Source organism: Tasmannia lanceolata, unplaced genomic scaffold, assembly GCF_043159265.1.
Source record: "Tasmannia lanceolata isolate RefF3 unplaced genomic scaffold, GAP_Taslan_0.1 ptg000020l, whole genome shotgun sequence".
NCBI lineage: Eukaryota > Viridiplantae > Streptophyta > Magnoliopsida > Canellales > Winteraceae > Tasmannia > Tasmannia lanceolata.
The window spans coordinates 9770385-9798015 of record NW_027518697.1 but is presented as its reverse complement, the minus strand read 5'-3'; the positions used below and the strand labels follow the sequence as shown (position 1 = coordinate 9798015).

At 39.0% G+C, this 27631-nt stretch overlaps 3 protein-coding genes across 7 annotated transcripts; all 3 read right to left on the bottom strand.

Annotated features, from left to right (window-relative positions):
• Window positions 1-231: 231 nt before the first annotated feature.
• Window positions 232-12641, bottom strand: LOC143854143 (splicing factor-like protein 1). 4 transcript variants are annotated; one of them, XM_077363959.1, is made up of 3 exons: window positions 10049-12641; window positions 9798-9961; window positions 9108-9463 (listed from the first exon to the last, which is right to left on the bottom strand). In XM_077363959.1, the coding sequence occupies exons 1-2, from the start codon at window positions 12512-12514 to the stop codon at window positions 9836-9838; spliced, it is 2592 nt and encodes an 863-aa protein (XP_077220074.1). In that variant the 5' UTR covers window positions 12515-12641; the 3' UTR covers window positions 9108-9463; window positions 9798-9835. The 4 variants fall into 4 exon arrangements, with proteins under 4 accessions (XP_077220073.1, XP_077220072.1, XP_077220074.1 ...); XM_077363960.1 differs by having other exon boundaries at window positions 9798-9955; XM_077363958.1 differs by lacking the exon at window positions 9108-9463 and adding an exon at window positions 232-635 and having other exon boundaries at window positions 9798-12641.
• A 3841-nt stretch (window positions 12642-16482) lies between these two features.
• NF-YC13 (nuclear factor Y, subunit C13) lies at window positions 16483-17252 on the bottom strand. The gene has a single exon (XM_077365170.1). It carries the CDS (start codon window positions 17079-17081, stop codon window positions 16680-16682), a length of 402 nt encoding a protein of 133 aa, XP_077221285.1. The 5' UTR covers window positions 17082-17252; the 3' UTR covers window positions 16483-16679.
• A 3126-nt stretch (window positions 17253-20378) lies between these two features.
• Window positions 20379-25316, bottom strand: LOC143855080 (violaxanthin de-epoxidase-like protein). 2 transcript variants are annotated; one of them, XR_013237684.1, is made up of 3 exons: window positions 24782-25316; window positions 20948-22582; window positions 20379-20567 (listed from the first exon to the last, which is right to left on the bottom strand). XR_013237684.1 is itself a non-coding variant. In XM_077365244.1 (2 exons), the coding sequence occupies exons 1-2, from the start codon at window positions 25082-25084 to the stop codon at window positions 21296-21298; spliced, it is 1590 nt and encodes a 529-aa protein (XP_077221359.1). In that variant the 5' UTR covers window positions 25085-25316; the 3' UTR covers window positions 20773-21295. The 2 variants fall into 2 exon arrangements, 1 of the variants encoding a protein (XP_077221359.1); XM_077365244.1 differs by lacking the exon at window positions 20379-20567 and having other exon boundaries at window positions 20773-22582.
• Between the last annotated feature and the right edge of the window lie 2315 nt (window positions 25317-27631).

Genomic DNA, 27631 nt, shown 5'->3' with positions numbered 1-27631 from the left:
ATGACTGCTGGTACATTGGACAAACACCATCAAGTAGAAGCGGGCACAATGAGATAAAAAAGACTAGGATCGGATGATAGATAGGTATGCTTTGCTAGACATAGGTGGTTTTTTATATGGTTTTTTGAATAACCCATGATGAAAGGATTGCAGAAACACCAAGTGGCTTGGGCGATTTTCTACTACAGAATTTAGATAGGATGTAACCATATATAATATCACAGGCTTGGAAGAAGAAACTAATATTGCATTACCCAAACCAAGTACGATATAAGTGGCCCATACTGTATCATCTCAACAACAATAATGTGTTATGCAGGAGAAAGAGAGGGTCCCATGAGTGGGTCCACGTCAACAGGGAAGCAGAAGGATTGGCAAACCCTTGAATGCTTGGACCAGTACACAAGAAACCCACTCTACAGAGTTCATTGAGGAACAAACAATAAGATATGATTATCAGCCTCCCTTTCCCTTACCTTCAGCAACTAAGAGAATGGAGCTTTTAGTTCTTGCTACCTCTGCCAAGACCAGGACCCAGTTCAAACATTCATCATTCCAATGTGCCCTCCAAACCATGGAAAGACAGCCATCACGGCTAAAAATGTTTCTACAGATTGCAAACTGGGCCACAGTTCCTGCCATAAAAATAACAATAGCTTCAGTACCAGATCACCTACTAAGGCTGAACCAGAGCTATGGGGAGAACTGGAGTTGCAACAAACCACCAAACAAAACTCACCCAAGAATTTGGCTGGGTTGACTCAATCTAATTTCGCCCATGTTAAAGTATAAAAGAATAAATAACGCCTTCTCCAACGGCTTAAGCTTTTGGAGTGACTGGTTGTTTTCACATCGCATAAGAAAAGATTACAACTGAGGAACTTCTAACTGAGGTGAATGGCTCATAATTTATACTGAATCAATACGCAATAAGATCCAATCGCCCGCAAGTATCATAGGACGCAGAAATGAAGAGCTGCCCATAACTTATATTGGCATCAAGTTATCATAGGATGCAGAAATGAAGAGCTGCCCATAACTTATATTGGCATCAAGTTATCATAGGATGCAGAAATGAAGAGCTGCCAATAATATATACTGAATTAATATGCAAGAAGAAATCCAATCGCTTGCTAGTATCATAGGATATAAAAATGAAGAGTTTCCCATAACTTATATTGGCATCCCTCTAGGCTTTGGGATTCCGGCATCGTCTCTTTGGAATCTGGCCATTGAAAGAATGGAAAGGAAACTAGCTCCTTGGTACCTCTCTTTTGGTGGAAGAATTACTATTATTAAAGCAATACTGGCAAACCTACCAGTGAATTGTAAGTTACTTTCAAGATACCATCAAAGGTATCTAGTAGAATGGAAAACGTACATCGATTGTCCTTTGGGAGGGAAGAGAAAGAAAAGAAAGAATTAAGCATCTCATGAAGTGGAAGAAAGTGTGTAAATCAAAGAAGCACAGCAGACTTGGAACTGTAAAGTTATGGTTGAGAAACAAAGCACTTCTAGGAAAGTGGATATGGAGGTATGGATAAGAAAAAGATGCCTTATGACACTAAAACATTGGGGAAAAATATGGGGCATTATGGGGGACCGGGAGTGTCGAAATCCAACAATAGGTTAAGGTTCGGGTACAAGACAGTTAATTTGTAAGTAAAAATCACGGTTTTTAATTTCTACAAAAGCCAACATGAAATGATTCAAATGTTTCCGTTTCCACCCCCACCGAAACTTAAAAGCATATCAAAACCAAGTATATTAGTGGATCTTATGTATCTATATTTATAAGAAATGAATGACAGCAAATGTCACTAGGTGTTCGAAGTCGTTGAATTATTATGGATGGTTTTCTTGCTTATGTGACAGTTTCTAAGTGTGTATTTGTGATTGTTCTATCATTTCCTGAATTTATTGTAAAATTCTATCATTTTTATAACTATCCTTAAAATTCTATCATTAACAAAGCTTTCAATGCATTTCCATGATTTTACAGGAATTCCACCGACATTTCCAACCAAAACCGAAATTTAAAACCTTGGTCAAAATCACTTTATGAGTCAGATATAGGATGGGAAGGGGGAAGGATACTAGGTTTTGGGAGGATTTACGGTTAGGATAGTCATCGTTACACCATGCATTTCAAGACCTTTATCTCTTAGTAACTAATAAAGAAGTTGCTAAGAGTTTTTGACTATTAAGAAAAAAAAAAGGGTGGGGGGGAGGGGGGGGGGGGGGGGTGTCAATGGCATGGGACATTAGAGTTTAAAGAACCTTAAACCAAGTGAAATTAATAACCGTTCTCTCTTAGGGATTCATAGCAAGACTAGCAAAAAGTTGTCATCTCACTCAAAAAAGTTAGGTCACTTGAGTCAAGAGGTACTTAGGAACTGGAGAAAATGGAGCAAAATCTATTTCCAAACCCAAATGGGAGGCCGGAGGCTTTCCCCTTGTGGTTGGATAAAATGTGCCAGCCGGTGAGAGTGATTCAAATGAAGTGGAAGTGCAGGCAACTTCCTGGTGTAAGTATTTTCTCATCATGCTAAGTGGACAACTACTTGTTGAATGAAACTCAATAAATGTGATAGTATGGGCAAACAAGAAATTCACAGGACCTTGAAGACTGGGTGGGATAAGGGATCATTTTGGAGATTTTAGACCTTGCACCAAGATTAAACCAAAAGATTCAACACAAATTCAGATCTGCAAACATGATGGCAGACAAGTTAGCAAAGGAAGATTTAGAGAGGGAAGGCCTAGTAATCGGTGATTCAACCCCACTATAGTGTGCTGATTTTAGGATTTTGCTTCTTTAATGGGATAGAATTTCTGGGACTCTTGTGATTCATTACAGTTGGATTGTTTAAACAGCAGTAATTTTGGGACTGTTGGGATGCTTTATAGTCGAATAGGATGGCTACTTTGAAATTCTATGGTTGCTACTGATGTGTATTGGGGCAGCTAGTGTCATTTGGTTGTGTAACTTGTGCTTCTAGTGAAATAAAAGTGATCCCTATCGTAGAGAGAGAGAGAGAGAGAGAGAGAGAGAGAGAGAGAGAGCGCGCCAATTGCCGGTCTAGAAAACAACCAAGAGAACCACCTGTCAGTCTATCCAGGCCATGTGGTGAATTGGCCGGTTACCCACTAGTCGGGCGGCCGGTTCCGTAGCATGATTCTGAGTTATATCTTTACTTACAACCCTATTTCTTGCAATCGTTTTTTCCTAATTTTTTATATTTTCATCTGATCTTTATAGATAAAAGCCCAAGAACTAAAATATCCAAATATCACTAAAGAACTACCCATGCCAAGAAATTCTAAAAAACAAATTGTATGGTGGCTTAGTAATTTGGTCGTATGTTGTTAGGGGAAAAATTGGACACTGACATGTGGAACCGGGCCCACAGAAGACCCGAGCAAACGTCTGCCATGCAGCACAAGAGAAGCGAGCCGATAGAGGCGCTCAGCCTCTCAGACAACATGAAATCCTCAATCTACACGGCATCTAGGAGCCACGCGTTGGCTCACTGCCCAATCGGCCGTCACCCTAAATCTCCTAGAACCACATAATGGCAGGGTTAATCATGCCTTTCGCCATGCGACTAAACAACTCCTGCAGCACTGATGCAAGCACCAATGCCAGCAATGGCAAGGCAGACTACAACACCTTTGCCCTATGAGGCATGTAAGCTCCTACACATAAAAGGGGAACTCAGACACCATTAAAGAAGAGAGACTAAAAACGAGAGAGGGAGTTACGTCGGACTGAACCCTCCTAGCATTTTCCTAGACGCTTTACTCCATCTATTGTCTTTACTGACTTGAGTGTCGAAGGGTTTCCCTAGAGCTATGGATCCGGGCATTCCTGGCCTTTTCCTGTGTGCAGATTGCCCCGCCGACCTTGAAGACTGGGTGGGATCAGGGATCATTTTGGAGATTTTAGACCTTGCACCAAGATTAAACCAAAAGATTCAACACAAATTCAGATCTGCAAACATGATGGCAGACAAGTTAGCAAAGGAAGATTTAGAGAGGGAAGGCCTAGTAATCGGTGATTCAACCCCACTATAGTGTGCTGATTCTAGGATTTTGCTTCTTTAATGGGATAGAATTTCTAGGACTCTTGTGATTCATTACAGTTGGATTGTTTAAACAGCAGTAATTTTGGGACTGTTGGGATGCTTTATAGTCGAATAGGATGGCTACTTTGAAATTCTATCGACTCAAAACGGATTCTAGCAGCAACATATGTATATACAGTTCTTTTTCTTTAAATTAATGAACTTAAATCATATCATCCAAAAATAAGAAAATAAAAGAAAGCCTATTAGCACATTTTTAGGTAGTTTATTAAGCTCGTTCTCAATAAATGTTGAAGGTGTTCCTAGGCACACTCTTGAGACGTTATTGGCATAGTTTCAAAACCTCCCCGTGTCATCGCCTGACTCCCCCCAGTAGACTCTCCCTTTTACCTTGGTCGTATTCTTGTTCGAGTCTGCGTTTTGCCATGCAAAGTCAATCAAAACTCCTTTGACCCTCCGAGTTATGACTGCGTCAACCAAGTACTTGACCACATTGTGCTGAGTCGACTAGGATTTGATTTGGTTGTGTTTTGACCCGCATTCACATTTTGAAACGTTGTCCTGGAACATCCTCGAAGCATCTTTGGCTCGGTTTCTAGTATAATATAATTAAATATTGGGTTTATAATATGCATAGCATGCACTGAATGTGCATTTTTATTGTCTAAGCTTATGTTAAATGTATTACATGTTTTTTTTTTTTTTGAACGACCAGATAGATTTCATTAAATAAAAAGTGAGGCCGAGGAGGTTCTGGAAGAGAGCTACATAAGTGCAATTAAGACATAGAAGCCAATATACAAAAGGAAAACACTAGGGAAGAAGAAAGTTGAAGAACTCTACACTTTCTTTGGAAACCCCTTCACGAACTAATTTATCTGTGTCGCCGTTGGATGACCGCCTTACATGTGAAAAAGAGACCAATGTCGTCCCAATTCTATCCTGAATTTCATCAAAGAAGTCGGCGAATCTTCAAGGCACCGCGTTAGTACCTCAAAGCCATCTAATAACATTGAGGGAGTCCCCTTCCACCACCACCTTGTTCATATCAACATTAAGAAGCATATTGATACCATGATAGATGGCTCTAACCTCCGCTTCATTGGCATCTGCTATACCAATGAGACCTCTAAAAGCCCAAATTACAACAACCCCCTCTTCATTCCTCAATAGACCACTTCCAATGCCCGACGGACCCAAATTTCCCAAACTTGATCCATCGAAGTTCAACTTAAGAATCCCATGAGCCGGTGGCATCCAAGATTCAACCACCTTAGGTTCATTAGCCTCTTCCCTATAATCACCCTCCATCCGTACCATAAATCATAACCAAAAATAAACCTGAAACGTGGTAAAGTTTTCACCCAAGATATAGTTAAAGCAATAATAAACTTTATTTATGGTATTTTAGTTCAACTTCTTCCAGTCTACAAAATTTGAAAAAAGAAAGAGAGTAGCAATTCCTTGTATCTCATATACGTTAATGACCAAAATCACTGAGCCCCGAAAAATGAAATAAGGAAAACGAGAGAGAGAGAGAGAGAGAGAGAGAGAGAGAGAGGGGGGGGGGGGACAAAAGCAACATAAGAGTTATGAGCGCTTGTCGAAGCATAAGACAACAGGAAAAGGAGAGGGCCATTGGACATTGATGATAGACATACGATTAGCTAGAGAGAGAGAGAGAGAGAGAGAGAGAGAGAGAGACCTTGTTATGAGACTTAATCTATAGCCTCGTTATGAGAGTTGTTATAAGAGTTTATCTGACTAGCCTCGTTATGAGAATTTATCTCCATCCATTTAACATTGAGAAGTTGGGTGGATGGCTTTGAGTGAAAAGGGGTTCAAAAGAGAGCTCGCACTTACATATGAGGTTCTGCTTCCTAATTACAAACATTTTTTCAAAGTTTTTCAAAATTGCACAAAAACCTCTATAAACATTATCATTTGTCCTTCAAACAAATATGGATTTTTTTAACATGGCAGCCAATTTTATTGAAGGAGACCGAGATGGTCAGAGTACATCATAGAAAGAGAAACATAAACAAAACAAAACATTTCGAGAAATACAATACTATCAAGGAGGGAGAGAATAAAAAAGAGCCAAAGACTCCATTGAGACGCATTCTCTTGCTAACCCATCCGCCACCAAATTGGCAGATCGCCGAACATGATGGAATATCATAGAAGAAGATCTCACCCGGTCAAACATCTCATCAAAGAACATGTCGAATCTCCATGGATGTTTCTCCGATTTGTCTAGTCAACGGATCACATTCAAGGAGTCCCCTTCTATCATCACTTTATCAAGACCATCTCTAGCCAAAAGTTTTAATCCTTGGTGAACTGCACACACCTCCGCTTCCAATGCATCCGCCACAGCAATTGGTCCGGCGAAGGCCCAAATGACCTCCCCGTGATTCTTTCTCGATACTCTTCCAATTCCAGTCGGGCGTCATTGCCCAAACTAGATCCATCAAAATTTAGTTTTAGGAAGCCGCTAGAAGGAGGGGTCCATACTTGCACTATTTTTTCCTTCTTTTCCTTGCAGCAACCTCCTTCCCAATCATTCCATAAAGCATAGGCAGGTACAAATTTGAAATTAGGAAGAATTTTGACGCATGAAATCGTGAAAGCAATTACTTTAATAAAGAGAAACGCCAAGCCTTTGGAGGTTCCATAAAATTTCTTGCATTTCTTTCTTTCCAAATAACCCATAGGATGGCTAGGAAGGAAGCATTCCACAAAACTATGCCTCTTTTCTTCTATGGAACTGGCGACCACCCTTTGTAATAGATCTATTACTTTTGCATGGAAAATCCAAAGAATACCAATCTAAATAACAATTTACTCCATAATTCTCTTGCCACCTTGCAATGTAATAAGATATGATCCACAGATTTCCTACAAACAAATATGGTTTCTCCTTCAAAAGTATCTAATTTTGGTTTGGTTAGTTTGGGGAAATTTTTTTAAAAAATAATTTTTCTTTAACTTGTATGAGAAGGTAAACAAATCAGTTGACTTCATTATATGTTTGAATAAATAAAAGCTGCATGTCATAGAAGCAATTGAGCCGTTCAGTTATGATGCATATTGTAGGCCCAATAAGTGGCATATTTGCCGATTAGAACTTTTAGGATTTTTATTTCCATGTCATTTAGTTTCTAGGACTTTTATTTCCATGTCATTTAGTTTCTAGGACTTTTATTTCCACGTTTTAGTTTTTAGGAATTTTATTTTCCATGTTATTTTTATTTCCAGGTTATTTAATTGCCTATATATAGGCCCTCATGTATTAGGGTTTTCAGATTTTGATGATGAATTAATGAATTGAGAATGGAGATTCTCCCCCACCCCTCTTCTTCCCTTTCTCTTCTCTCATTCTTCTTCTCCTATTTCTCCCCTCTAATTTCTTGTCTTCTCTCTTCTTTCTTCTTGTCTCTTCTCCTTCCCTCCTATTCTTCTTCTCTTCCACTTCTTCCCTTTCCCCTTCTATCTACTTCTCCAACCCTGGGCCACATCAAGTTACCTCCCAATGTGTTCCAGAAATGTTCCATCCAGACACTCCAGTCCCTAAATATGAAGTAGGTTAACCCAAATACAGCATCCAGGCACCTATGGTACTGGAACCAAATGGGAAACTTGGTACAGCAACTGTTAGTTCTAATCATACCTTAACCAGAATCATCAGCTAAAAATTCATGTAGATGATATCTGGACATCAGAGTCCATTGATTACAGAGCCATCACAATTGCTCAAGACGGTGAGAGTTAGAAGCACCAATGGATGAGCACTTTCCAATCGGCCAAGTAACATGGGAAGTAAGAGTGGATAATTGAGTGTGTGAATGGTAGCCTACAGAAACCATATCCCTAGTATTGCTACATGAAATACTACAAATAAGAATTCAACACTTAAAAACCATTTTAAGGTTTAAAAAATAATTAAACAAGAATTTGTGCAATTGATTCAAGAAAAGAGACAATAAATAGTTGAATGCAATGGAGAACAGAAGAATTAACATTGCTGAGGTTAGAAATTTGAAAACAAAATGAGGGTTAAGCATATACAGAATCCATAAGACTTTATGAGCCCCTGGAGATGCAGAGGTCCAGGGAGATGACAAGAGGAAAACGTTAGCATATATATATATATATAGAGAGAGAGAGAGAGAGGAAACTGTTGGTGAGCTTAAGCTCACCAAACTTATGGTGAGCTAGCTTGCCCAATCACATGGGGGCCCACTTTGTCAGGATGATCCAAAGCATTCATTTGAAAGTCCCTTACATAGATGGGGGATGTACCAAAAATCAGCTCCATAGGATCATCCTAACCCCTCCATTTGTGGAGGACAAAAATGGACAGACACAAATCTGCCCCATTTTTGTCCTCCACAAATGGAGGGGTTAGGATGATCCTATGGAGCTGATTTTTGGTACACCCCCTATCTATGATAAGGCCTTGCAAATGAATGGTTTGGATCACTCCCCAAAATGTGGGACCCATGTGATTGGGCAAGCTAGCTCACCATAAGTTTGGTGAGCTTAACAGTTTCCTCATATATATATATATATATATATATATATAGACGTCAAATTCAGGCACAACTCCAAATTGGCATCTATAGTTATCAAAACTGTACCAGGAAAAACACAGATTATCAATACAGGTAATTTGTCTTGTGATCTGCCACAGGACAACTATAAAGGCACGTCAGACGAAATACAAATAAGCAAGAACTAGAAGCATCAATCTATTGGGATTACCATTAAAAAAAATCAATCTATTGGGATTATAATGCCTAGAGTAATCAATATACAAAACAGTACATACCCAAATCATATCAATACTAATACACAGACGCCTCCTTCTCTAGACATGAGTGGCATGCATCAGGCAGCTTCATGGGCATGGTAGCCAGGTTAAATATAGAAGCTCGGGCTCCCATAAAATCAGTGTCTTAGAAAAGGAAGGGAAGTCAAGACAAGCAACTAAAGGTAGTTAGAGAAACCAAGATGGAAAACCACAAAATTCATCCCAAATAAAACATAATAACCCAAAACTGTCAGTGATTAGCGCGTCAAGAATGTTCAAGGTAAAACAAATGGAGAAGATAAATTAGCATCTCTGACGCATGCAGGTGGCAAATCGCATCCACACAGGAGAAAGCCAGTTCCATCCTCAAAACATTATAAAGCTGGATCCACAATTTCTTCAATACTATGAGAAATGAACTGATCTTTCAGCCCACAAATCTCTGCAATAGTCATAAGAGTACAGCAAGGTTAAAGACATGAGTCCCAAACATCCAACAAGTTGAAGTCATAGCAATAGGTAATAAATCAGGTTCACAAGAGCCCCAATAACCTGACGCCTGCAAAAAAAAATCCAATCATAACCGGAAGCAAAGTCAAGAGATGCAAAAACAAGAATATACCAAAATACATGGTGAAAAATGGAAAGTTATTCAAATTAGAAAGATTCCACGAAACATTATGTTCGTCTCCACAAAATCATAGCTGAGATGTCCTCTGCTAAAGTAAAGCAAAAGAAAAAAAAAAGAAGTAAAGCAAAAAATTCAAACACTAAACCCAATGAAACATGCTACAACAGCAAACATGCCACTGGAAAAACAAAAACAGAAGACAAAAGAAATTCATTATATCCAAATTCTACCAGACATTGGAGCAAAAAAAAGGCCAACTTACTCTTCAAGCCGGAGAGCAACATTGCCAACTAATCTGAATCACTTCATCTCCGCCATGAATTTCTCGTACTCTGAGTCGGCTGCATAAGTTGTCGGGTCTGCAGATGAAACAGGCAGGGACACTGGCGGATTTGCTGCCCATGGTGTATTTTCCATGCCCTGTGACTGGTTTATTGTCAAATGAGGTGCAGAAGGAACTACACCATAATAAGATGGGTAACCTAAAGAAGTTGGTGGATAGGAAGGCCGTACACTTGGTGTCATTCCAGCTACTGAATTGCCATAGACATTGTTTGACATGGATTGTGCGGATGGATTGTTCTGAGATTGTACTCCTGGGGGTAAATTCTGCTGGGCCCCACTGGAAGACATACCTTGCAATGGAGCACCAGAGGGCATATTCTGAAATGAAGGGGGGTATTGGAAACCATAAGGGGGCATAGACTGACCTTGAACAGGGGTGTACATACTTGAACCAGGGGGCAGAGGGGTGTAAGGAGCATATGGAAATGGGCCACCCATGTAGCCTCCGGGTGGTGCATTTCCAATAGGTCCACTTGGTGTGAATTGCTGAGACGGGTAACCACCGACAGCCCGATCCGAACCAGGATAAGTGGGCATTGTTGTAGGAGGCCCTGGAGGTACATTAGGCTGAGGTGGTTTGCCTGCAACTCGTACAGCTATAACCCTCCCCTCTAAACGATACCCATTCATACTATTTATGGCCTGAGTGGCCTGAGTGGCATCGTTATACTTCACAAAACCGTAGCCTTTACTCAACCCAGTCACCCGATCCTTAATGACCTTAGCCATCACAATATCGCCATAAGGTGAAAACAATCGAATTAGCTCATCATCATCAAGATTAGGAGGCAAGTAACCAATATACAAATTTGTATCATCGTATTCCTTTCCTATCTTCGCACCATTTGTCATACCCGCTTGCAACGTGCTCCCAATGCCCCCAGAGCTAGTACTAGTAACCCATGGAGGATTGCTTCCCGAACTAGTTGAGCTGAGAAGTGGCAGAGATGAGTTTTGCCGAGTCAAAGAATCTGGGCCGCTCCCTCCTAACTCCGCCAAGAAATTCTGATACTCATCATCCATTTTCTTGCCTGTTCCTTTCATGGGGCAATCTATAGTGGGGTGCCCCCCATCCCCACAAATCTTACAAAGAACATCACTTTTAAACGTCGAGGTACGAGAGGGACAAGCATACTGTCGATGCCCAGGCTCACCACACAACCTACAAAACTCTTCATCTCTTATTGTCCCATTCAAAGCAGCAAGTTCCTTAAGCTGCTGTCTCTTATGCTCATTAAGCACTTCATCAACGGGCATTAAGAGCTTCTCCAACATCCCCGCCGCAGCATCAACTGCCTCCTGCGTGTCGGCTTCAACCAAAACATGTAAATCCTCATTCTCATATGGGTCGGGTTTGAAGTCACGTTTTTGCGGCAATCTACCTTCTTTCACCGACCCTTTACCGCGAATCACAATCTTCGCCCCTGTCTCCTTCTCCATTCTCTTCTGCGTGTTTCCCCTTGGCCCAATGATAAGCCCTATAAAATTATAACCCGGAAATTCTTTCAAGGGTATGTACAGCTTCTTTTGAAGCTTGGGAGGGCGGTAATCTATCGGGGGTTTGAACGCAGGATTCTTTTTTATCAACTGAGAGATTATTTCTTGTCTCTCTCTATTGAATTTCTCGCGGGCACGATACTCACGAGTGTTTATACGAATGCCTAAGTTATCGTAAATGGGTTCAGGAGAAGGTGAGCGCGCACCTTCAGGGCGGTCGTCTAAGGGCAAACCCGACTGTAGAATTCTACTAATTTCAAGAAGCCTAATGTTAAGAGATTGGACTTCAGGGTCTAGATCTATACCTCCAGTTAATTCCTTCATGAAGTCAGGTAACTGAATGATACGCGTTGGATCGTCGTCGGCCCATCGGGATTTCTTCTTCCGGCCACCATCGCCATTTGCGGGATCAGATTCTGATGGTGGGTCCCACCTACTCCGACGCCTTCGTCGGCTTGTTGTCTCCTCTTCCATGCCAGAGTAGTCCTTTTCAGGGCCGCTGTGGGTGATTTTGAAACCATTTTGGTCTGGTTTTGATGTGGTGGGTGTCTGATTATGGCTTTCAGTAGTTTTGCAATCTATAGAAGATTTTTCTGTGGGAAGTTTCTGAAAAGAGGGATCTAGGGCTTGTAATGAAGAAGGTATGATATAAGATTCATGGGAAGTGATAGAATTTTGAACTTCGTGTACTTGTGCAGAGGAGATAGAAGGGGGAGGCAGTGGGTTTTGATCGTCGTGAGCTAGGGTTTCAGGAGGAGGTGGTGGTGGATTTTGTGAATCTAGGGTTTCCCATGAAGGTGGATTTTGAGAATCTAGGGTTTCTGGAGGGGGAGGAGGGTTTTGAGATTCTAGGGTTTCCCATGACGAAATTGGATTGTGAGAATCTAGGGTTTCCCAATAAGAAATTGGATTCTGAGGATCTAGGGTTTGTGGAGGAGGGTTTAGATCATAACAAGGTAGGGTTTCAGAGGGTGGAGCTAGGTTTTGGAATGATGAAGAAAGATGAGGAAAGGGGGAAATTAGGGTTCCGGAAGAGGATGGAGGGTTTTGATAGGAGGAAGATAGGGTGGTGTCTTGAAAATGGAGGGGATTTTGAGAGGCTAGGGTTTCGGCAGGCGAAATTGCGGAATTATCCATTAGAAGGATGAATGATGCTAGGGTTTTTGAGTTCAGGATGATTGGATTCGTATCAGATATAGACGTAGACTCGCGGCTTTTTTTCTATATACTCCCGCCGAGATATCTTTTTTCTGGAAGAAAAAGTTTTTCACGGAAGAGTATAAATCTGCTTCGAGGCCTCGCGAGACTTTTATTACTAGTAAAAACGCACGTGCATCGCACGTGCGTGAACAAAGGATTATCATCTGTGAAATATTTTTTTGGGCACCATCAATTTATATCGTGGCCCATTAAATGGACGGTTTGGATCATCCTATGGTGTAGGCCGTAAAATATCCGGTACAATTTTTTTCTTTTTTGATAGGTAAGTTGGGGTTTTGTGAGGACCCCTACCGGCTTATTAAAAAATACTTCACTACATGGGCTTACACCATATATAATCTAATAAGAATTTTGTGACAAAGCCTGCAAACAAAAAACATATTTCTTACACTCCCTATTAAAACAAGTAAAAAAAACTTACACCATAGGATGATCCAAACCGTCCAATTGATGGGCGACATCGTAAATAGGGTGTTCCCAAAAAAGACATTTCCATGCGATGATCCTAGCCAGCCTTGCAGTCTACAGAGGAACGGCATATTTAGGAAACATTTATTGGTTGGAGGGTTGTAATTATCATATGGAAATGAATTTTGGCACACAACCTACTTACATTGTGGCCCATGAATGGACAGTTTAGATCAACCTACGATGTAAGCCATACAGTACTTTTTTTTAAAAAAAAATACTCACTATCAAGACTTACACTATATAAAAACTCTCATAATCACATCATTTCCCTGTAAATCGTGAGGAAACGGGTGAAACGGGCAGGGTCAAAATCACCAAGAGAATTTTATGGGTCATTGGGCTTGGACCCGCACGTTTTTTTGAAGATATTATTTTTTTATAAAGATTTGCTAGCCACTTTCGCCGAGTCTACTTGTCGCCCATCCTTTGCTGCAAAGATTGGCAGAAGTACGATTTGTGCAAAGGTGGCTAGCAATACATAATAGCAATAAATAATAAGGTGCTAAGTTTTAAATGAAAAATAACAGGAAAATGGAAGCAAAGTAGCAAAATTATGAAAAAAAATACCGAAAGAGTGTAGTAAAATATGACTATTACGGGAAAAAGTACGTAGAAAACTCCAAAATTATGACAATTACAGGCAAAGGCATAAAAGAGACAGCTGGCATCTTTTTTTAACTCACATGCAAGGGTATATGAGATGCGGAAATGACGAAAAAGAAGTAGTGAAAAAGGACATACGTGGGACTTTGACGGAAATTAAGGTAGGACGCATAAGGCAATAGCAGGAAAGAATGTGCCGAAAAATATAGGATTCTCGCTTTTAGTATATATATATATATATATATATATATATATATATAGAGAGAGAGAGAGAGAGAGAGAGAGAGAGAGAGAGAAAACGGTTCCTACACACGTGTAGATAAGTTATCTACACACTAGCTTAAAATATAGTGGGGGCCACATTATTTGGGTGATCCAAACCATTCATTTTTAAGGCCCTCACATAGATAGGGTGTCCACAAAAAATCAGATCCATAGGATCATCCTAACCATTCGAACTGTGGAGGCAAAAAATGGACTAATTTGTGAAGGTTTAAAGACATCCATTTTACCTCCACAAATCGTAGGGTTGGGATGATCCTATGGATCTGATTTTTTGAAGACACCCTATCTATGTGAGGGCCTTAAAAATGGATGGTTTGGATCACCCAAACAATGTGAGCCCCCACTGTATTTTAAGCTAGTGTGTAGAGAACTCTCTACACATATGTGTAGGAACCGTTTTCTCATATATATATATAATATTATTATTATTATTTTATGATTAGTAATAGCGAGCGGTGTTTGTTTGGACGTTTCTGTAGGGGCATTTAACGTCTCACATGACAAAAATGCCCTCCTGAAATCGGATTTATTGGTAAAGTTAATTGAACACTTACAGGATAGAAAGCGAATTTCAGTAAAAGAAGGGAACCAATTGTTAAGATTCTCGCTTTATATATAGTAATAAGGATTTTAGGATCGAATTCTAAATGTCAATTTTCTGGGTCCCACCATTCGGGGGCTGGGCACTGGGCATACGTACTGATCAAAGACACTAAATCAAATGTTTTGGTGTAAATAATTCGGTATATTGGTAAGATGATTATCTAAACTAAATCATATGGTTATCTTAGGCCCTGTTCGTTATAAATTTTGACAGCGGATTGTTAGTCCAAACCGAATATTGGAGTCAAAATTAAACATAGAATTGTGTCCAATAAGCAATTTTGGATTCAAAATCCAAAACGAGTAGGGAGTTCGAATTTCGAAAACCGATTGAGTCCAAAACTGATTATTAGACTCAAAATTAAATGGAGATTTGAGGTTGTTTCCTCTAACACCATAAGAGTAAGTTATGCATTTGCTAGAAATAGAGCATCAATCATCGGGAGAACTGCCACAGTCAATAATAGAGAAAGCTCATAGCGAGACGTTAGCTGAGGCGTTGAATGTAAGACTAAGTCCAGTAGAATCTTTGATGTACCTCAAAATGTGTTTGGCTACGTGTTCATACTAGTGATTGTTGGTCAATCCATGAACTAACAAACTTGATTGACAGGACAGAGCATTGTGTGAGTGGGTTTCAACTCCAATGTATGTTTTTTAGTCCCACATTGTAAAGTTGAAGAAACTTTCACCTTCTTATAAAAGGTAGTGTGGAGATAAAGGCTTCTGCTTATCAAAGAGCATTGGAATTTGTTGGATGACCAAATTTTACATGAACCAAAATTCATTAAACACACATGCGCGCGTCGGACTGGGTTGTGGCCCATGGCCTGGGTTTGGCTTAAATAAAAAATATCATTTTGATCAAAAATGATTTTGGTTTTTTCTTAAATTAGGAGTTACTAATTTTAATATTCTTAATTGAGGTTTTAATTCTAGTTTTGTTACTATTTTTTGAACCATTTCTATTTTTTTGAAATGAAATTTTTTTTTTTTTTTGAACCATTTCTTCTCCAAACAATCACAATAAGTTATTGTTGGAGAGGGGCGTTTCTCTTTAAGGATCATGTTCTTCTCTAAAGAGAAAAGATCCAACACCCAGCGAATGCACAAAAGTGCCCATACTACAGAAACAAGCATACTGTTTTACAGATACGATTATCTCCATGAGATTTTTGCTCCTCTGTCATCCCTTCTGTGTCAGTAAATTAGTGCACATCTACTAGCACCTGTTACAGCTATTTTATCTTGGAGCATCAATTCACAAATCCCAGTTGCACCGTATGCGCGAATAACGATTCTTAAGAATAGTGACCACAACTCAATCAATCTTCCTTCTTCATCAACAATCTAATTTGCAAAGGGTTTTCTATCTTGAAAATAATATAGAGCAATCTGCCTTCTTCAATTTTATTCTCATTCTGAATTTACAACAATATCAAAATTTGGGATCAGATAGCACCAAAGTTTGGTTAAAGTTGCCGATTTAGGTTCGGCACCAAAGTTTAGTTTTAGCCAAAGATCAATTTGTCTTATATTATATTTTCCCAAGAATCTTAAGAATTAGGGCAATGATAAATTCGCACCCCCTTAGGATAATCCACACCCCTTAACGTGAATTATGTGGCCGACTCAACACTTTTTGACGTTTAAAGGAGTGCGAATTATCCTAAAGGGGTGCGAATTTATCATCACCCAAGAATTATGGTATTTGTAAATCAATCTTTCCCAACAAGGAGAGGAGAGAAGAGAAGAGAAGATTGACGATTCCTGAGTGCATCAGTTACATTGATAGTCCTGAGTTCTAACAAGTTTCCCATAACAACCCAATCAACATCAGCCACAGATAAGCATCCTTTATATGGACAAGCACATGAAACTAAGTTCCTATGGCTATGGAAGCATACAAATAAGGCCCGGTATTGATCACAAGAACTAAAATTTTCAATCATATCCCAATATATTAATCTACAAACAGACATCTTTGCCGGAAAGGCTTTATTTGACAACCATTAATATAAACTTTCACAAATTACATTTCTATCTATCCATTAGACCTACAAAACACACCCCAAAAAACAAAAAGGAAAGAAGAAAATGGCATCATGGATATCAGAAACTAGAGGGCACTGTCCTCAGCAGACTTGCAAAAGAAATCGTCGATTCTACGAGTTGGGATTTTCTGGGTTTGAAGATTGGATTTGATTTTGGGTTTGGAAGGAGGGATTGAGGGTTGGGATGGGAGGGAGAGCGAGTCGATGAGGAAATCGTTGGTGGGTAGGTGAGTTTTGGCCGCGACTCGGAGGTGGTCCAGCTTAATGGTCTTCTTCTTCTTCTGGAGAACGATTTGAAGCGATTCTTGGGAGAGGAATCGGAGAAAGAGTTGAGTTGAGAGAGAAATGAGAAGAATCGCTTCTGAGTTCACCTTCTTTATCTCATTATCTGCCTTCACTATCTTCTTCACCCTTCCAAGAGGAAATTCAGAGCTGAGAATCGATTCCACCTTGTCATCTTCCTCCATTTTCTTTGATTTTGGCGAGAGGAAGATAATGGGTCTTGGGAATTAGTTATTAATTTTTGAGAGTTGGGGTTTTATTGATTGGACGAAAATACCCATATTGAATAGATAGAATAACCTAACGTTTCGATTGAAGTGGGAGGTAAATAGTGTCTTTTCAAAAGATGTGAGGGTATTTGAACTTTCACTCGCGCGCGTGTTATGTTTGGTGAGGTATTTTAAAAGGTCTAGCTTACCCGCCAAAAAGATAAAGGGGTACGAAAATTTCCCGCCAAAACAATAGGGCTCATAAGCTTCTAGAGTTCTAGCGTACACAAATACGACACGTGGCAGTGTATCTTGTGATCTCTATTTCTATTTTTTTAGGATTACAATCCTGGATTTATAAGCTAAAACCTGGATTAAACCTGGATTTTGCAATCCTGAAAATGTACAATCCAGATTTTAGCTTATAAAATCCATGATTTTACAATTCTAGATTACACAATCCTTGTATCCAAACGGTTTATGGATGAAACTTAACAGCGCATGAGATACCAAAAGATGAAGGTGATTAGACCTCACCCACTCCAGGTTTTAGCTTGTAAAATCTAGGATTTTACAATTTTACAATTCTGGATTATACAATCCTTGCATACAAACGGCCCCTAATGGCGGAAACATAACAGGTATGAGAGACCAAAGGATGAAGGTGATTAGACCCCACCCAGTTGACCAGTTGTGATATGCCGATAAATCATAAATATCAACCTATAAACCGGCATCTTTGCCATGTGACCGGTGATTACTAGTGATGGCTTCATCAATTTGAATTTTTAGTGGCTGATATGATCAAGAACTCATGGTTATATTGGCTGCTTACTTGAGTTTTATAGCAGATTTATGACATAAAGAAAACTAGTAAAAGTTTAAAATTCTGAACGTTAGAATTTGAATTTAGTAACGGGAGATAGGATTTTAAATTTGGATCTAGAAGTTTGCATTGGATTATGAGCAAAATGAATCAGGAAGTACTTGTTCAAAGATGTGGCGTCGAACTGATATCCATGGTGAGCTAACCCCATTCTAAGTGAGCGGAAATATGAGATATGGTGAATACCAAACTGATTTCTATGGTAAATAAATATCTGAATCTAATAAATAGTTATATTCAGCAATACTGAATAATAAAGAGATCTGCAACCTGGTCACAGATTGAACTTCAGGCTCTTCAGCAATGCAAACAACAAGAACTTCTTCTATTATGGTGGAGTGAGTTTAGAGTCAGACAACACATCATTAGAGATATAATAAAGAGACCGTTTTGTGATAAATCGAAGCTTGAAGCATCAGATCAAATAAACAAAAGAATGCTAGCCAATAGATTTAAAAGGACGTGTAGCAAGATAGATTTAGGCTGAAACTGTTTTGTTTGCCATCTGAAATGGAGTTCAGAAATCCTGATTTGATTCAGAAAAATTCTAAATAGACTTGTGCATGATAGGGGCGGGGGGGTTTTGGCCCTTCCCTAATGAAGTAGTCGTTTGGCGGCAGAATTGGCGGAACCTATTCCATACGCTTGACGATTGCTTTGTGCCAAAGAAGGATAGGTGTTGGTGGGTCGTGTGACCCTGTTTGAAGGCCGTAAGATGGCGCTTGTTGCTGCTCCGAGATCGAAATGGCGAAAATACAGAATAGGGGAAGAAAAAAGAAAAAAAAATGCCTGAAGGGAAAACAGATAACTCGTTGCCTCTAGGGGTGCACCTTGAGTCGGGTCGGGTTGAGATTTTGCTGAAAAATAATTGGAATCAACCCGAACCCGACCCGATTTTAACATAAAAGCTCAACCCGAATTCCCAAAAATCGGCCCAAGTTGCACTCCTAGCTGCTTCTGTGGTTTCTCGTGTGATAATGTTGTGTGTAGAGAGGACCCTTGCATGTGTTTTTATAGGCAATGGGAGGAGGATAGCAGAATCTATCAAGATGATTTTAGGAATTTTGAAAATCGGATTATGGTGGGGTTTGGGAAGGAAGACTGGTTGTAAACTAAGAAAGAAGCAAGCTTGGTTGGGGATTTTTTGTGGGAATGTTTAACTTATTCGGGCATTTGGGGAACGATTTTAGGGGGAAGAATGGGATTTGGGAGGGGGGTTTTCTTGGGAAAAAATGCAAATGGAAAGAGGAAAATCATGTTTTATGGATTAGAGACTGTAAATAGGCTTAGAAATGAAACTATTCTTACGAAATATATATATATATATATATATATAAGCGTGTTTACACATACACTAACCGATAAATGACTGTCCAAAAAAAGTTTTCTTTGGCAACCATTTCCATAAAAAATTGCACCCAAAAATGCAATCCACAATAATAGAATGCATATTTTCTTGTGGCAAACCTGTATCATTGGTTTTAATCTTTTAGATACTTTTCCTTACGAAAACTATACAGCAACACCTCTTGTTCTTTTTTCAGTGAAATTCTTGTCCCCACTAACTCTGTCATCTCTATGTGTGATGGAAGAAAACATGTAATCAATGGGAAATGGGTATTCACCTGACAGAAAACAAGCATTACATTTGCTCTTAAAGAACATTATCTCAATAAGGAATGTGTATCATCCTGATAGAAAATATGCATTAATGCTTTAGGCCCTCTTTGGATTGCAAGAAAAACATTGTGAAACAACAATTTACTCCAGAAGCTTAAGCCGTTAGAGTTGGCGCCATATAATCATTTATACTTCAACACTCCCCCTCACGCAGAGGCGGAGCCAGAAATTTACACTTGGGCGGCCGGACTAATTTACACTTTGCCTGCATTTGTCATTAGGGGGCCGTGGCCTAGAAAATACACATCGTATCCTAGAAATACACATCCTATAAAGGGATTTCAAGTCATTGGGTGGTTGTGGCCACCCCACACTATATGTGCCTCCGCCCCTGCCATCACTTGTGGCCCCTCTTTCGGGTTGGTTGTACACGTGGATTTTTAATATACAGGAGTTGTTGGGTTTTGAACCTAGAACATGCCGTGAAGCAATAGCTCTGATACCATGTGAAACAACCAATTACTCTGAAAGCTAAAGCCGTAAGAGTTGGTGTTATTTAATCATTTATACTTCAACAAACATTTCTTGTGAAAAAAGATTCTTACGAATTTTCCATCATTACAATTTAAGCTTTTTATCAAACTAGACAAAATGTGTAACTATCATTGATCTACAATTTCATACCATTGATCTAGAATTGCGAGCTCCTTAAAAAACAATAACATGATAGACATTGAAGCTTTTATATTATGTAATACATCATCATATCAAACAAACTTTTTTTTATTAACATTATGTTAAGTGTATCCGTGTCCTTGATTTTACAAAAATGCCAAATCGTAACAGCATACCCATACCAGTATCCGTATCCATGTTTGAGTATCATAGCAAAGGAACCATCTTTAATGCAGAAATGATAAATGTCTAAAAACAGTATCAAGGCTTTGTTTTTCAACCTGGTGCCGAAAAAAAAAAAAAACAGTATCAACAAACTGCAAACTCCCAAAAAATATAAAAATTAAAAACCAAAAGGAAATTAAAAAGATATCACGATCAGATGGACCAAAACTCCCAAATGATATCTAAGATGACAAAACACTGTTTCATGTTCTTCACATAAACTGTTTCCAAATATAACCATCAACTAAAGGGGCCGTGATATAATGAGAATGACATAACATTTCACTTTTGACTATTCAATTCTGCAGCGTATGGAGATATTGGGTTGCACAAGTAACTTATATGTATCAAAATTTGCATGGCAGTCGTATGAGAAATATGACAAATCATTAATAAGACATTCAATCCTTGCAAAGAAAAGCACTACTAATTATACCTGCATTTAGAGAGAACGAGTGGAGATGAACAAGGAGTGGAGGGAGACCATGAACTAGAGAATCTCCAAGAGAAAAACCAGCAACAGAGATTAAAGTCAATTGCCAATTCCAAATGGAATCATTTGATAGATCCATTTTTATGCCACCACGCAATGGAGACTGCCCATTAGTTTCAGTGAGGGCATGTGAATTCCTATCTCCAACAAATTCGTATTTTAGCTCTAGTCCACAGTTTGAGATTTTTCAAAACAATAAGCTCATGAATTTGTGAATGTTCCAAACTAGATCCTATTTCCCAACGAAGTAAAATGGTCATTATCCATATCTACACGCAACACTTTCTGATCTTAAACCTCAATCTTACTATGCAAACTTGATCCTTCAGGGATTCCTAATGGCGGGTTTGCACATGAACTGTTATCAACGGTATAAAGCTCCCACTCTTTAATACCACATTTTTCCAAAGCAGAAACCATCCTCTCGTGTCCCATCTCAGGTGGGTAATCCCCATTTGGGCTGACAAGCACTGCCCCTGTATAAGACTGACCAGCCACCCGAGCTGCTCCGCTGTAATGAAACAAACCCCAGCGGAGATCATCACAAACATCTATAATAGTCCAAAACTCCTTCGACACCACACCATTGTCCAAGACAGTGAAATAAAAGGTCCCTGGAATTTTATCCTTCTTAACCCGATATCGCCTCCTCCTCCATACCATTTTCCCTTCAAGGGTCCTAACTTGAAAAACCGGCTCATACCAAAATGACCCTTTTGCCTTTCCCCTATAGAACAGCTGGTACTGGCAAGGAAACTGATCGTATGCAGGATTTTGGCCCGCAACAACGCGCCAACTCCATTCCAAGTTACCCAACCAACCAACAAAGAGATCTTCGGCAATTTCATGGCTCAAATCCTCTCCTCTAAACATAGACATAGGAGGTACATATGGCCTTGTGGCGATCTCAGAATCCAACTCAAGGCAATTGTGTTTCTGCAATACACAAAGAGAGAAGGCTTCTAAAGTTGGACTCTCGTAAGAGGCGATACAGCGATAGCTACAGACTTGGTCAGTTGGAGCACAGTTGTTTAAACATTGGAGAGCCTTTCTACAGTTAGGATCCAAAAGGCAATTCAATATCTCAGACCCACAGTTCTTCACCATACAGTTAAGAGTAGAAAATCCTTTGGATCTCAGGTTTTTCAATATTGGGACAGGTCTTATATAAGCATTGATGACAACCAACAAACAAAACCTTATATCATCAGAATTATAACGCTCCCAAGCCTCAGATACTGTTTTAACTACTTCTGTGGATTTATTTCCATTTTCTCCTCTCACAGCACCAACTACTTTGCTAACGATGTTTCTTTCTACTACAGTATTGGCAAATGATCCTCCCAGTTTATTTCGTAAAGTGGGTGATGAATCGAAACAGACAATGTTTGAGATATTATCGCTGTTTAACTGAATCCAATCTACTGAGTCTTGATTCCTAACAGCAACAATCACCAAGAGATCTGCATGGGATAATTCTCTTTTCAGGTGTTCCATCCTTTTGTCATTGGAATGGAGAAGCCTATCAGTAAATACATGCATTTCGAATCCTTCATCCACCCATTTCAGTTTAGTTGCCTGCAAGTTACAATAAAAAAGTGGGAAAGAATAAATAGATGAACTACCACTTCTGACTCAGGACTAACTTGGGGAGGTAAATGTTTGGGAAGAATTCGGAAAACAAAATACATAAAAAACCATATGTTTTTATTTACAAAACATAATTTAATATATATACATACTCATTTTTTCTAAATAAGACAAAACAAAAGGTACAAAATGATGATTAAGTGCATGTATTTTCTGGTATAAGTCCATGGCTTCGACACACAACAGAGCTTGCACGGTTGAGACACCTTCTAGAAGAGTTAAAGTTGAGATTAGGATTGCATCTTCTTTACTGTGACAATCAAAGTGACATTCTCGAACCTTGTTTTCCAAGGTAGGGCAAAGCACATTGAGATACATTACCATTTTATAGGCGAGAAGGTAGAAGATGGAGAAACTTATCCAAGCTATGTCTCAAGTAAAGAGCAAGTTGCAGATGTATTCATAAAAGGTCTCAGCTAACTAATCATACTTAGTTGACAAGCTGAACTTGTTTCACTGGAACACTTCGGCTTGATAGGGAGTACTGAAAATGGTCAAATTGTTTAAATATGGATGTTTTGGTTATTTGACCGAATGACGCATAAACATCACTGTATTCCCATATTTCGAAAATAATGAAGCATTGAACTGAGTATATACTCAATTTTCTCTCTTCTCTTCTCTTCTCTATTTTTATGGTTTTTTACCTTCAAGAGATCTTTTATGACGAGTTCAACTTTCACTACAATGCCTTTTTCAATAAATTTGGATTTCTCATGAGAATTACAAGTAATACAATATATGAGAAAATTTGATGAATTATTCAGCAAATTTTCATTTAATTCGAAAAGTTTGCATTAAATTTAAAAATCAGATAATTTTTAAAGTTTAAAACTGATGTTGAAAATTATAGATTTTTCAATTATTTGGAGAATTTTGTAACTACAGCATATTATACTACAGTCATGTGGCAAGTGATTTAGCACCAGCAATGATGCCACGAGGCACTCTGTGAATAGAATCTTTTTCTGGTAGGCAGGATAGGGTTCAAACTATAAAATCAAGGTTGATATACAAAGCCTTGACCAATTGATCTTCAAAAGTAATCACCTACTTTTTGCAACTATATTAAAGAGCCAAGTGGTTTTTGGCAAAACTATAATCACTATCTCTTAATATAAAAACCGTTTTTGGAAATAAAAAGATATCTTTATTTAACCCGAACTCGGACCGGCGCACGCGTGTTACATGAACTTTGGTTCATGTAAAACTGGGTCACCCAGCAAATTCCAATGCCCCGTGAAAGGCCCAGACATTTGTCTCCACAGTACCTCTTATAAGGAGGTGAAAGTTTCTTCAACTTTCTAATGTGGGACTTAAAAACATGCATTGGATTTCAAACTCAATCACACACCACACTTGGTTTTTGGGTTCAAGTCTCAAGGCAACACAAAAGACAAGTTGTTTGAAAATGTAAAAAGAAGGGGGACTTTCTTTATTTTGAATCTTCCCTGCAAAACTATGAATCAAATTTCAACATTTTTAATTCAAAATTCTAACAGGATTTTTTGGAAAAGACAAACAGAATGAGTGAAAATGTTGGAAAAGAGGGTGGAAATACCAAATTAGCTGCTAAAGGGTGTTACTATTCCCCCAAAAAAATATAAACAGCCAGACACAAAATTGTTTAATAAGGTCAATAGTGCCATCATCAAAACAGAAGAGAGAGGGTATCAATTGCCTTTTATTATTGTGAACATTATAAAGTGAAACGAACTGAAACAAAATGTGTTGAAATATGTTGGGAAAAAGTGTTGAAATATCAAATTAGCTGTTAAAGGATGTTACAATTCCCAAATAAATCAACCAGACAAAATATTGTTTAATAAGGTGAGGAGCGTCATCATCAGAATAGAGGAGTGAGGATACCAATTCCCTTTTAATATTTTGAAATTTATAATGTCAAAAAAGGCTACTGATGTTGGCACTACCGTTGTTTGATAATTGCACTAACTCATCTTGTCTTTTATCATTTAAACAATAGTTAAAAGTTATTACAGTTCGTTCCAAAAAGCTATCAGAAGTCAATTAAAAAAGGAAAATACAAGCTGAGTTCGTGCAATTATTAAAATATGGTAGTGCCAATATCAGTATCCAAAAAAAATTGAGTAGGGAGGAGGATTTTACCATGTGAAGGAGGACTTGTTCCCAGGGTGTGGATTTTAGGGGACTGAGGCTGCCTTCCCCAACTAGCCCAACAATTCTAACAACGGCACAATTGATACTCGCACTCCCTTCCCTTTCTAAAACGGCTGAAATTTCGTTCTTCTTCTTCTTCCTCCTCCTTATCCGGTGGTGAAGAGAAAGGGGTGCAGAAATAAAAAAACCGGGAACAGGAATTCCCCGATGGCTGTAGGAAATACCCAGATTGGGCTTTTGAATTTGAACTAGAAAACAGGTTCTTCTCACCCCTACAAAGGTGGTTTCCATCTCTCTCTCTCTCTCTCTGTCTAGATGATAAGGAATTTTCCTAGTTTATTCTGGTGTCACTCCCTCAGCCTTCTAAATGAGCTTGGGAAATGATGTATTCGACCCTTTTTCTTCCTTGGGCACCCTCATTTGGTGTAAAAGGTTAAAAGGATAGTCATATATAAACACTAGAGGGGGTTGGACAGGAAAGAAAAGGAAGTGAATATGTCACTTCCCTTTCGGGAACTGTGAACTATGTTACTGTTGAGCTGCTTCCAGGGTTTTCCACAAACTAAATAAACTAATCATGTTTGTCTCTTACACTTGAGTGGGACCCATTTTATGGGGACTGATATCTGGGGAAGAGAAATTCCCCCCCCCTTTCCTTCCCTGGGCCACCCCCCCTCTAGTGTACTTATGTCTACTCCACTTACACTACAAGGGGTGGCACGGGAAGAAAAAAGGGGCTAACATATCATTTATATCAATATATGCTCCATTATATTTGGGATCATTTGTTGGGCCACAACATATCATCTAATCTACCCCAGAGCTCGAAATACTGATGTAAGACTCAAGACATATAAACCTATTGGAGGTCTCCATGAAGAAAGATCTTTTTCCACATCGAGCTGATGCGGTGGCCAAGATTTATTAGCTGCAGCTGACTAGGGTTGCAACTTGGGTCGGGTCAGGTTTAGCTTTTGCTAAAAAATGAATAGGAATCAACACCAACCCGATGATATCAATGTAAAAAGCTCAACCCGAATTCAAAAAAATCAACCCGAGTTGCACCCCCTATAACCTACTGAATGACTCGTATGGAATTTAGTTTAGTTTAGCCACAGGAGAAAATGTCTTGAAATAATCAATGTCATAGGTTTGTGTGAGAACTTTCGCAACAATACAAGCCTTCTCGATGCCTGCACCACTGTGCTTTGATAATGGCACTACCTGATTTACACTTCTTTAATTAGCTTTTCATGGCTGTTACAATGCTCAAGATGCTATCAACATCTATAAAAGCATCTTCTTCGAGTAGTGCTTGCAGATTTACTGGTTGTTTGAAATATAAGTTGCTTATAAACTTATGGGGAAAACAACAAAAGGCCTATTGATGCGTTTGGATTGCCAGAATCTCCGGAATCAGGACTCAGAATTGACATCATATTCTGATTCTCCCTTATTTGGAATGAGAAAAAATTCTAATAAAATTTTTAATTCAAAATAATTCTAATAAAAGTTCCATTTCAAGTTTTCGACCAAGGCAGAATCAGAATACCACCTCTTGGGACAAGAAACAGATTCCAGTATTTCCCACCTCAAATTCTGCCCGGTGTCGATTCCACCACCTCTATTCCATTCTTTTTTAAACCAAACACCAGAATCAGAATTCGATCCTGATTCCAAATGCCTGATTCAGGCAATCCAAATGCATATAGATCTTAATTTTTTTTGCAAAAGATCACCCGCAGTTTCCCATTGTTGGTGTCTGCATTCCAATTTTTGAAAATTGAAATGAGAAGCCATGTTGGTCGGAGTTTGAAAAATATCAACTCTACAGCACAGCACATGCTCTTCTCACTGGTCTTCATATCTTCAAAGAAGATATTTCTGGCTCTAATGGGGGAGGTGGACTCTTCTCATGTCATTTTTTTGCCCATCTGTGATGAAGCTAGAACAGTAGAGATCAAGAAAAGATTACTATATGGCGTGGTTTTGATATAGGGAAAAAATTTCCAAGAGTTAGTTGGTTTGGAATGTTCCTTGAAAACAAGGAAAATTTTCAAAATTGGAAAAAAAATTTGATGAAAAATTAATTTAACAACCACTGGAAAAATCATTTTTCCATGGAAAATTTTTCTTGCATCCAAACAGCCCCTACGCTGTTAGAGACCTCACTAGATATCTGAGTCAAATTTGTCTTTTTCTAATTGCTGTTTTTCGTTTTATAGGGCTATATCAGCCCTCCTTTTGTGTTACCTTGACTATAATTCCTTCATCTTTCAAAATAAATGGAGTTGCAAAAGAAGTAACCGGCAGGGGTAGCTCCAAGAGAACCTCCAAATGCCCAAATCCAACCCCTGATCACCTTGCACATTTACGGCCTCTTGGGTAACCACCAAAATTAGGATTTTTATTTGCAAATAAAGTTCTTTATGTGTTCCTACACGGCCGTGTAGATAAGCTTATCTACTCCTCCCTTAAAAAGTACAGTGGGCCCACTCATTGTGGATGATCCAAAGCATTCATTTGATAGGTCTTATCATAGATAGGGTGTGCCCAAAAAATCAGCACCAAAGGGTCATCCTAGCCCTTCGTTTTGGTGGGCCTTGTAGAAACAGAATGGACGCATCTTACGCATCTTACACAGTGCGTCCATTCTGTTTCTACAAGGCCCAACAAAACAAAGGGCTAGGATGACCCTTTGATAAGACCTATCAAATGAATGCTTTGGATCATCCACAATGTGTGGGCCCACTGTACTTTTTAAAGGGAGGAGTAGATAAGCTTATCTACACGGCCGTGTAGGAACACTTATCTCTTATGTTAATCCTATTTCCAAAT

Coding starts and splice junctions, on each gene's coding strand:
- LOC143855080 (XM_077365244.1), bottom strand. CDS start 25,084: ATGGAAACCACCTTTGTAGGGGTGAGAAGAACCTGTTTTCTAGTTCAA. Junction 22,583..24,781: donor AACAAGTCCTCCTTCACATG/GTAAAATCCTCC, acceptor TGTAACTTGCAG/GCAACTAAACTGAAATGGGT.
- LOC143854143 (XM_077363958.1), bottom strand. CDS start 12,514: ATGGATAATTCCGCAATTTCGCCTGCCGAAACCCTAGCCTCTCAAAAT.
- NF-YC13 (XM_077365170.1), bottom strand. CDS start 17,081: ATGGAGGAAGATGACAAGGTGGAATCGATTCTCAGCTCTGAATTTCCT.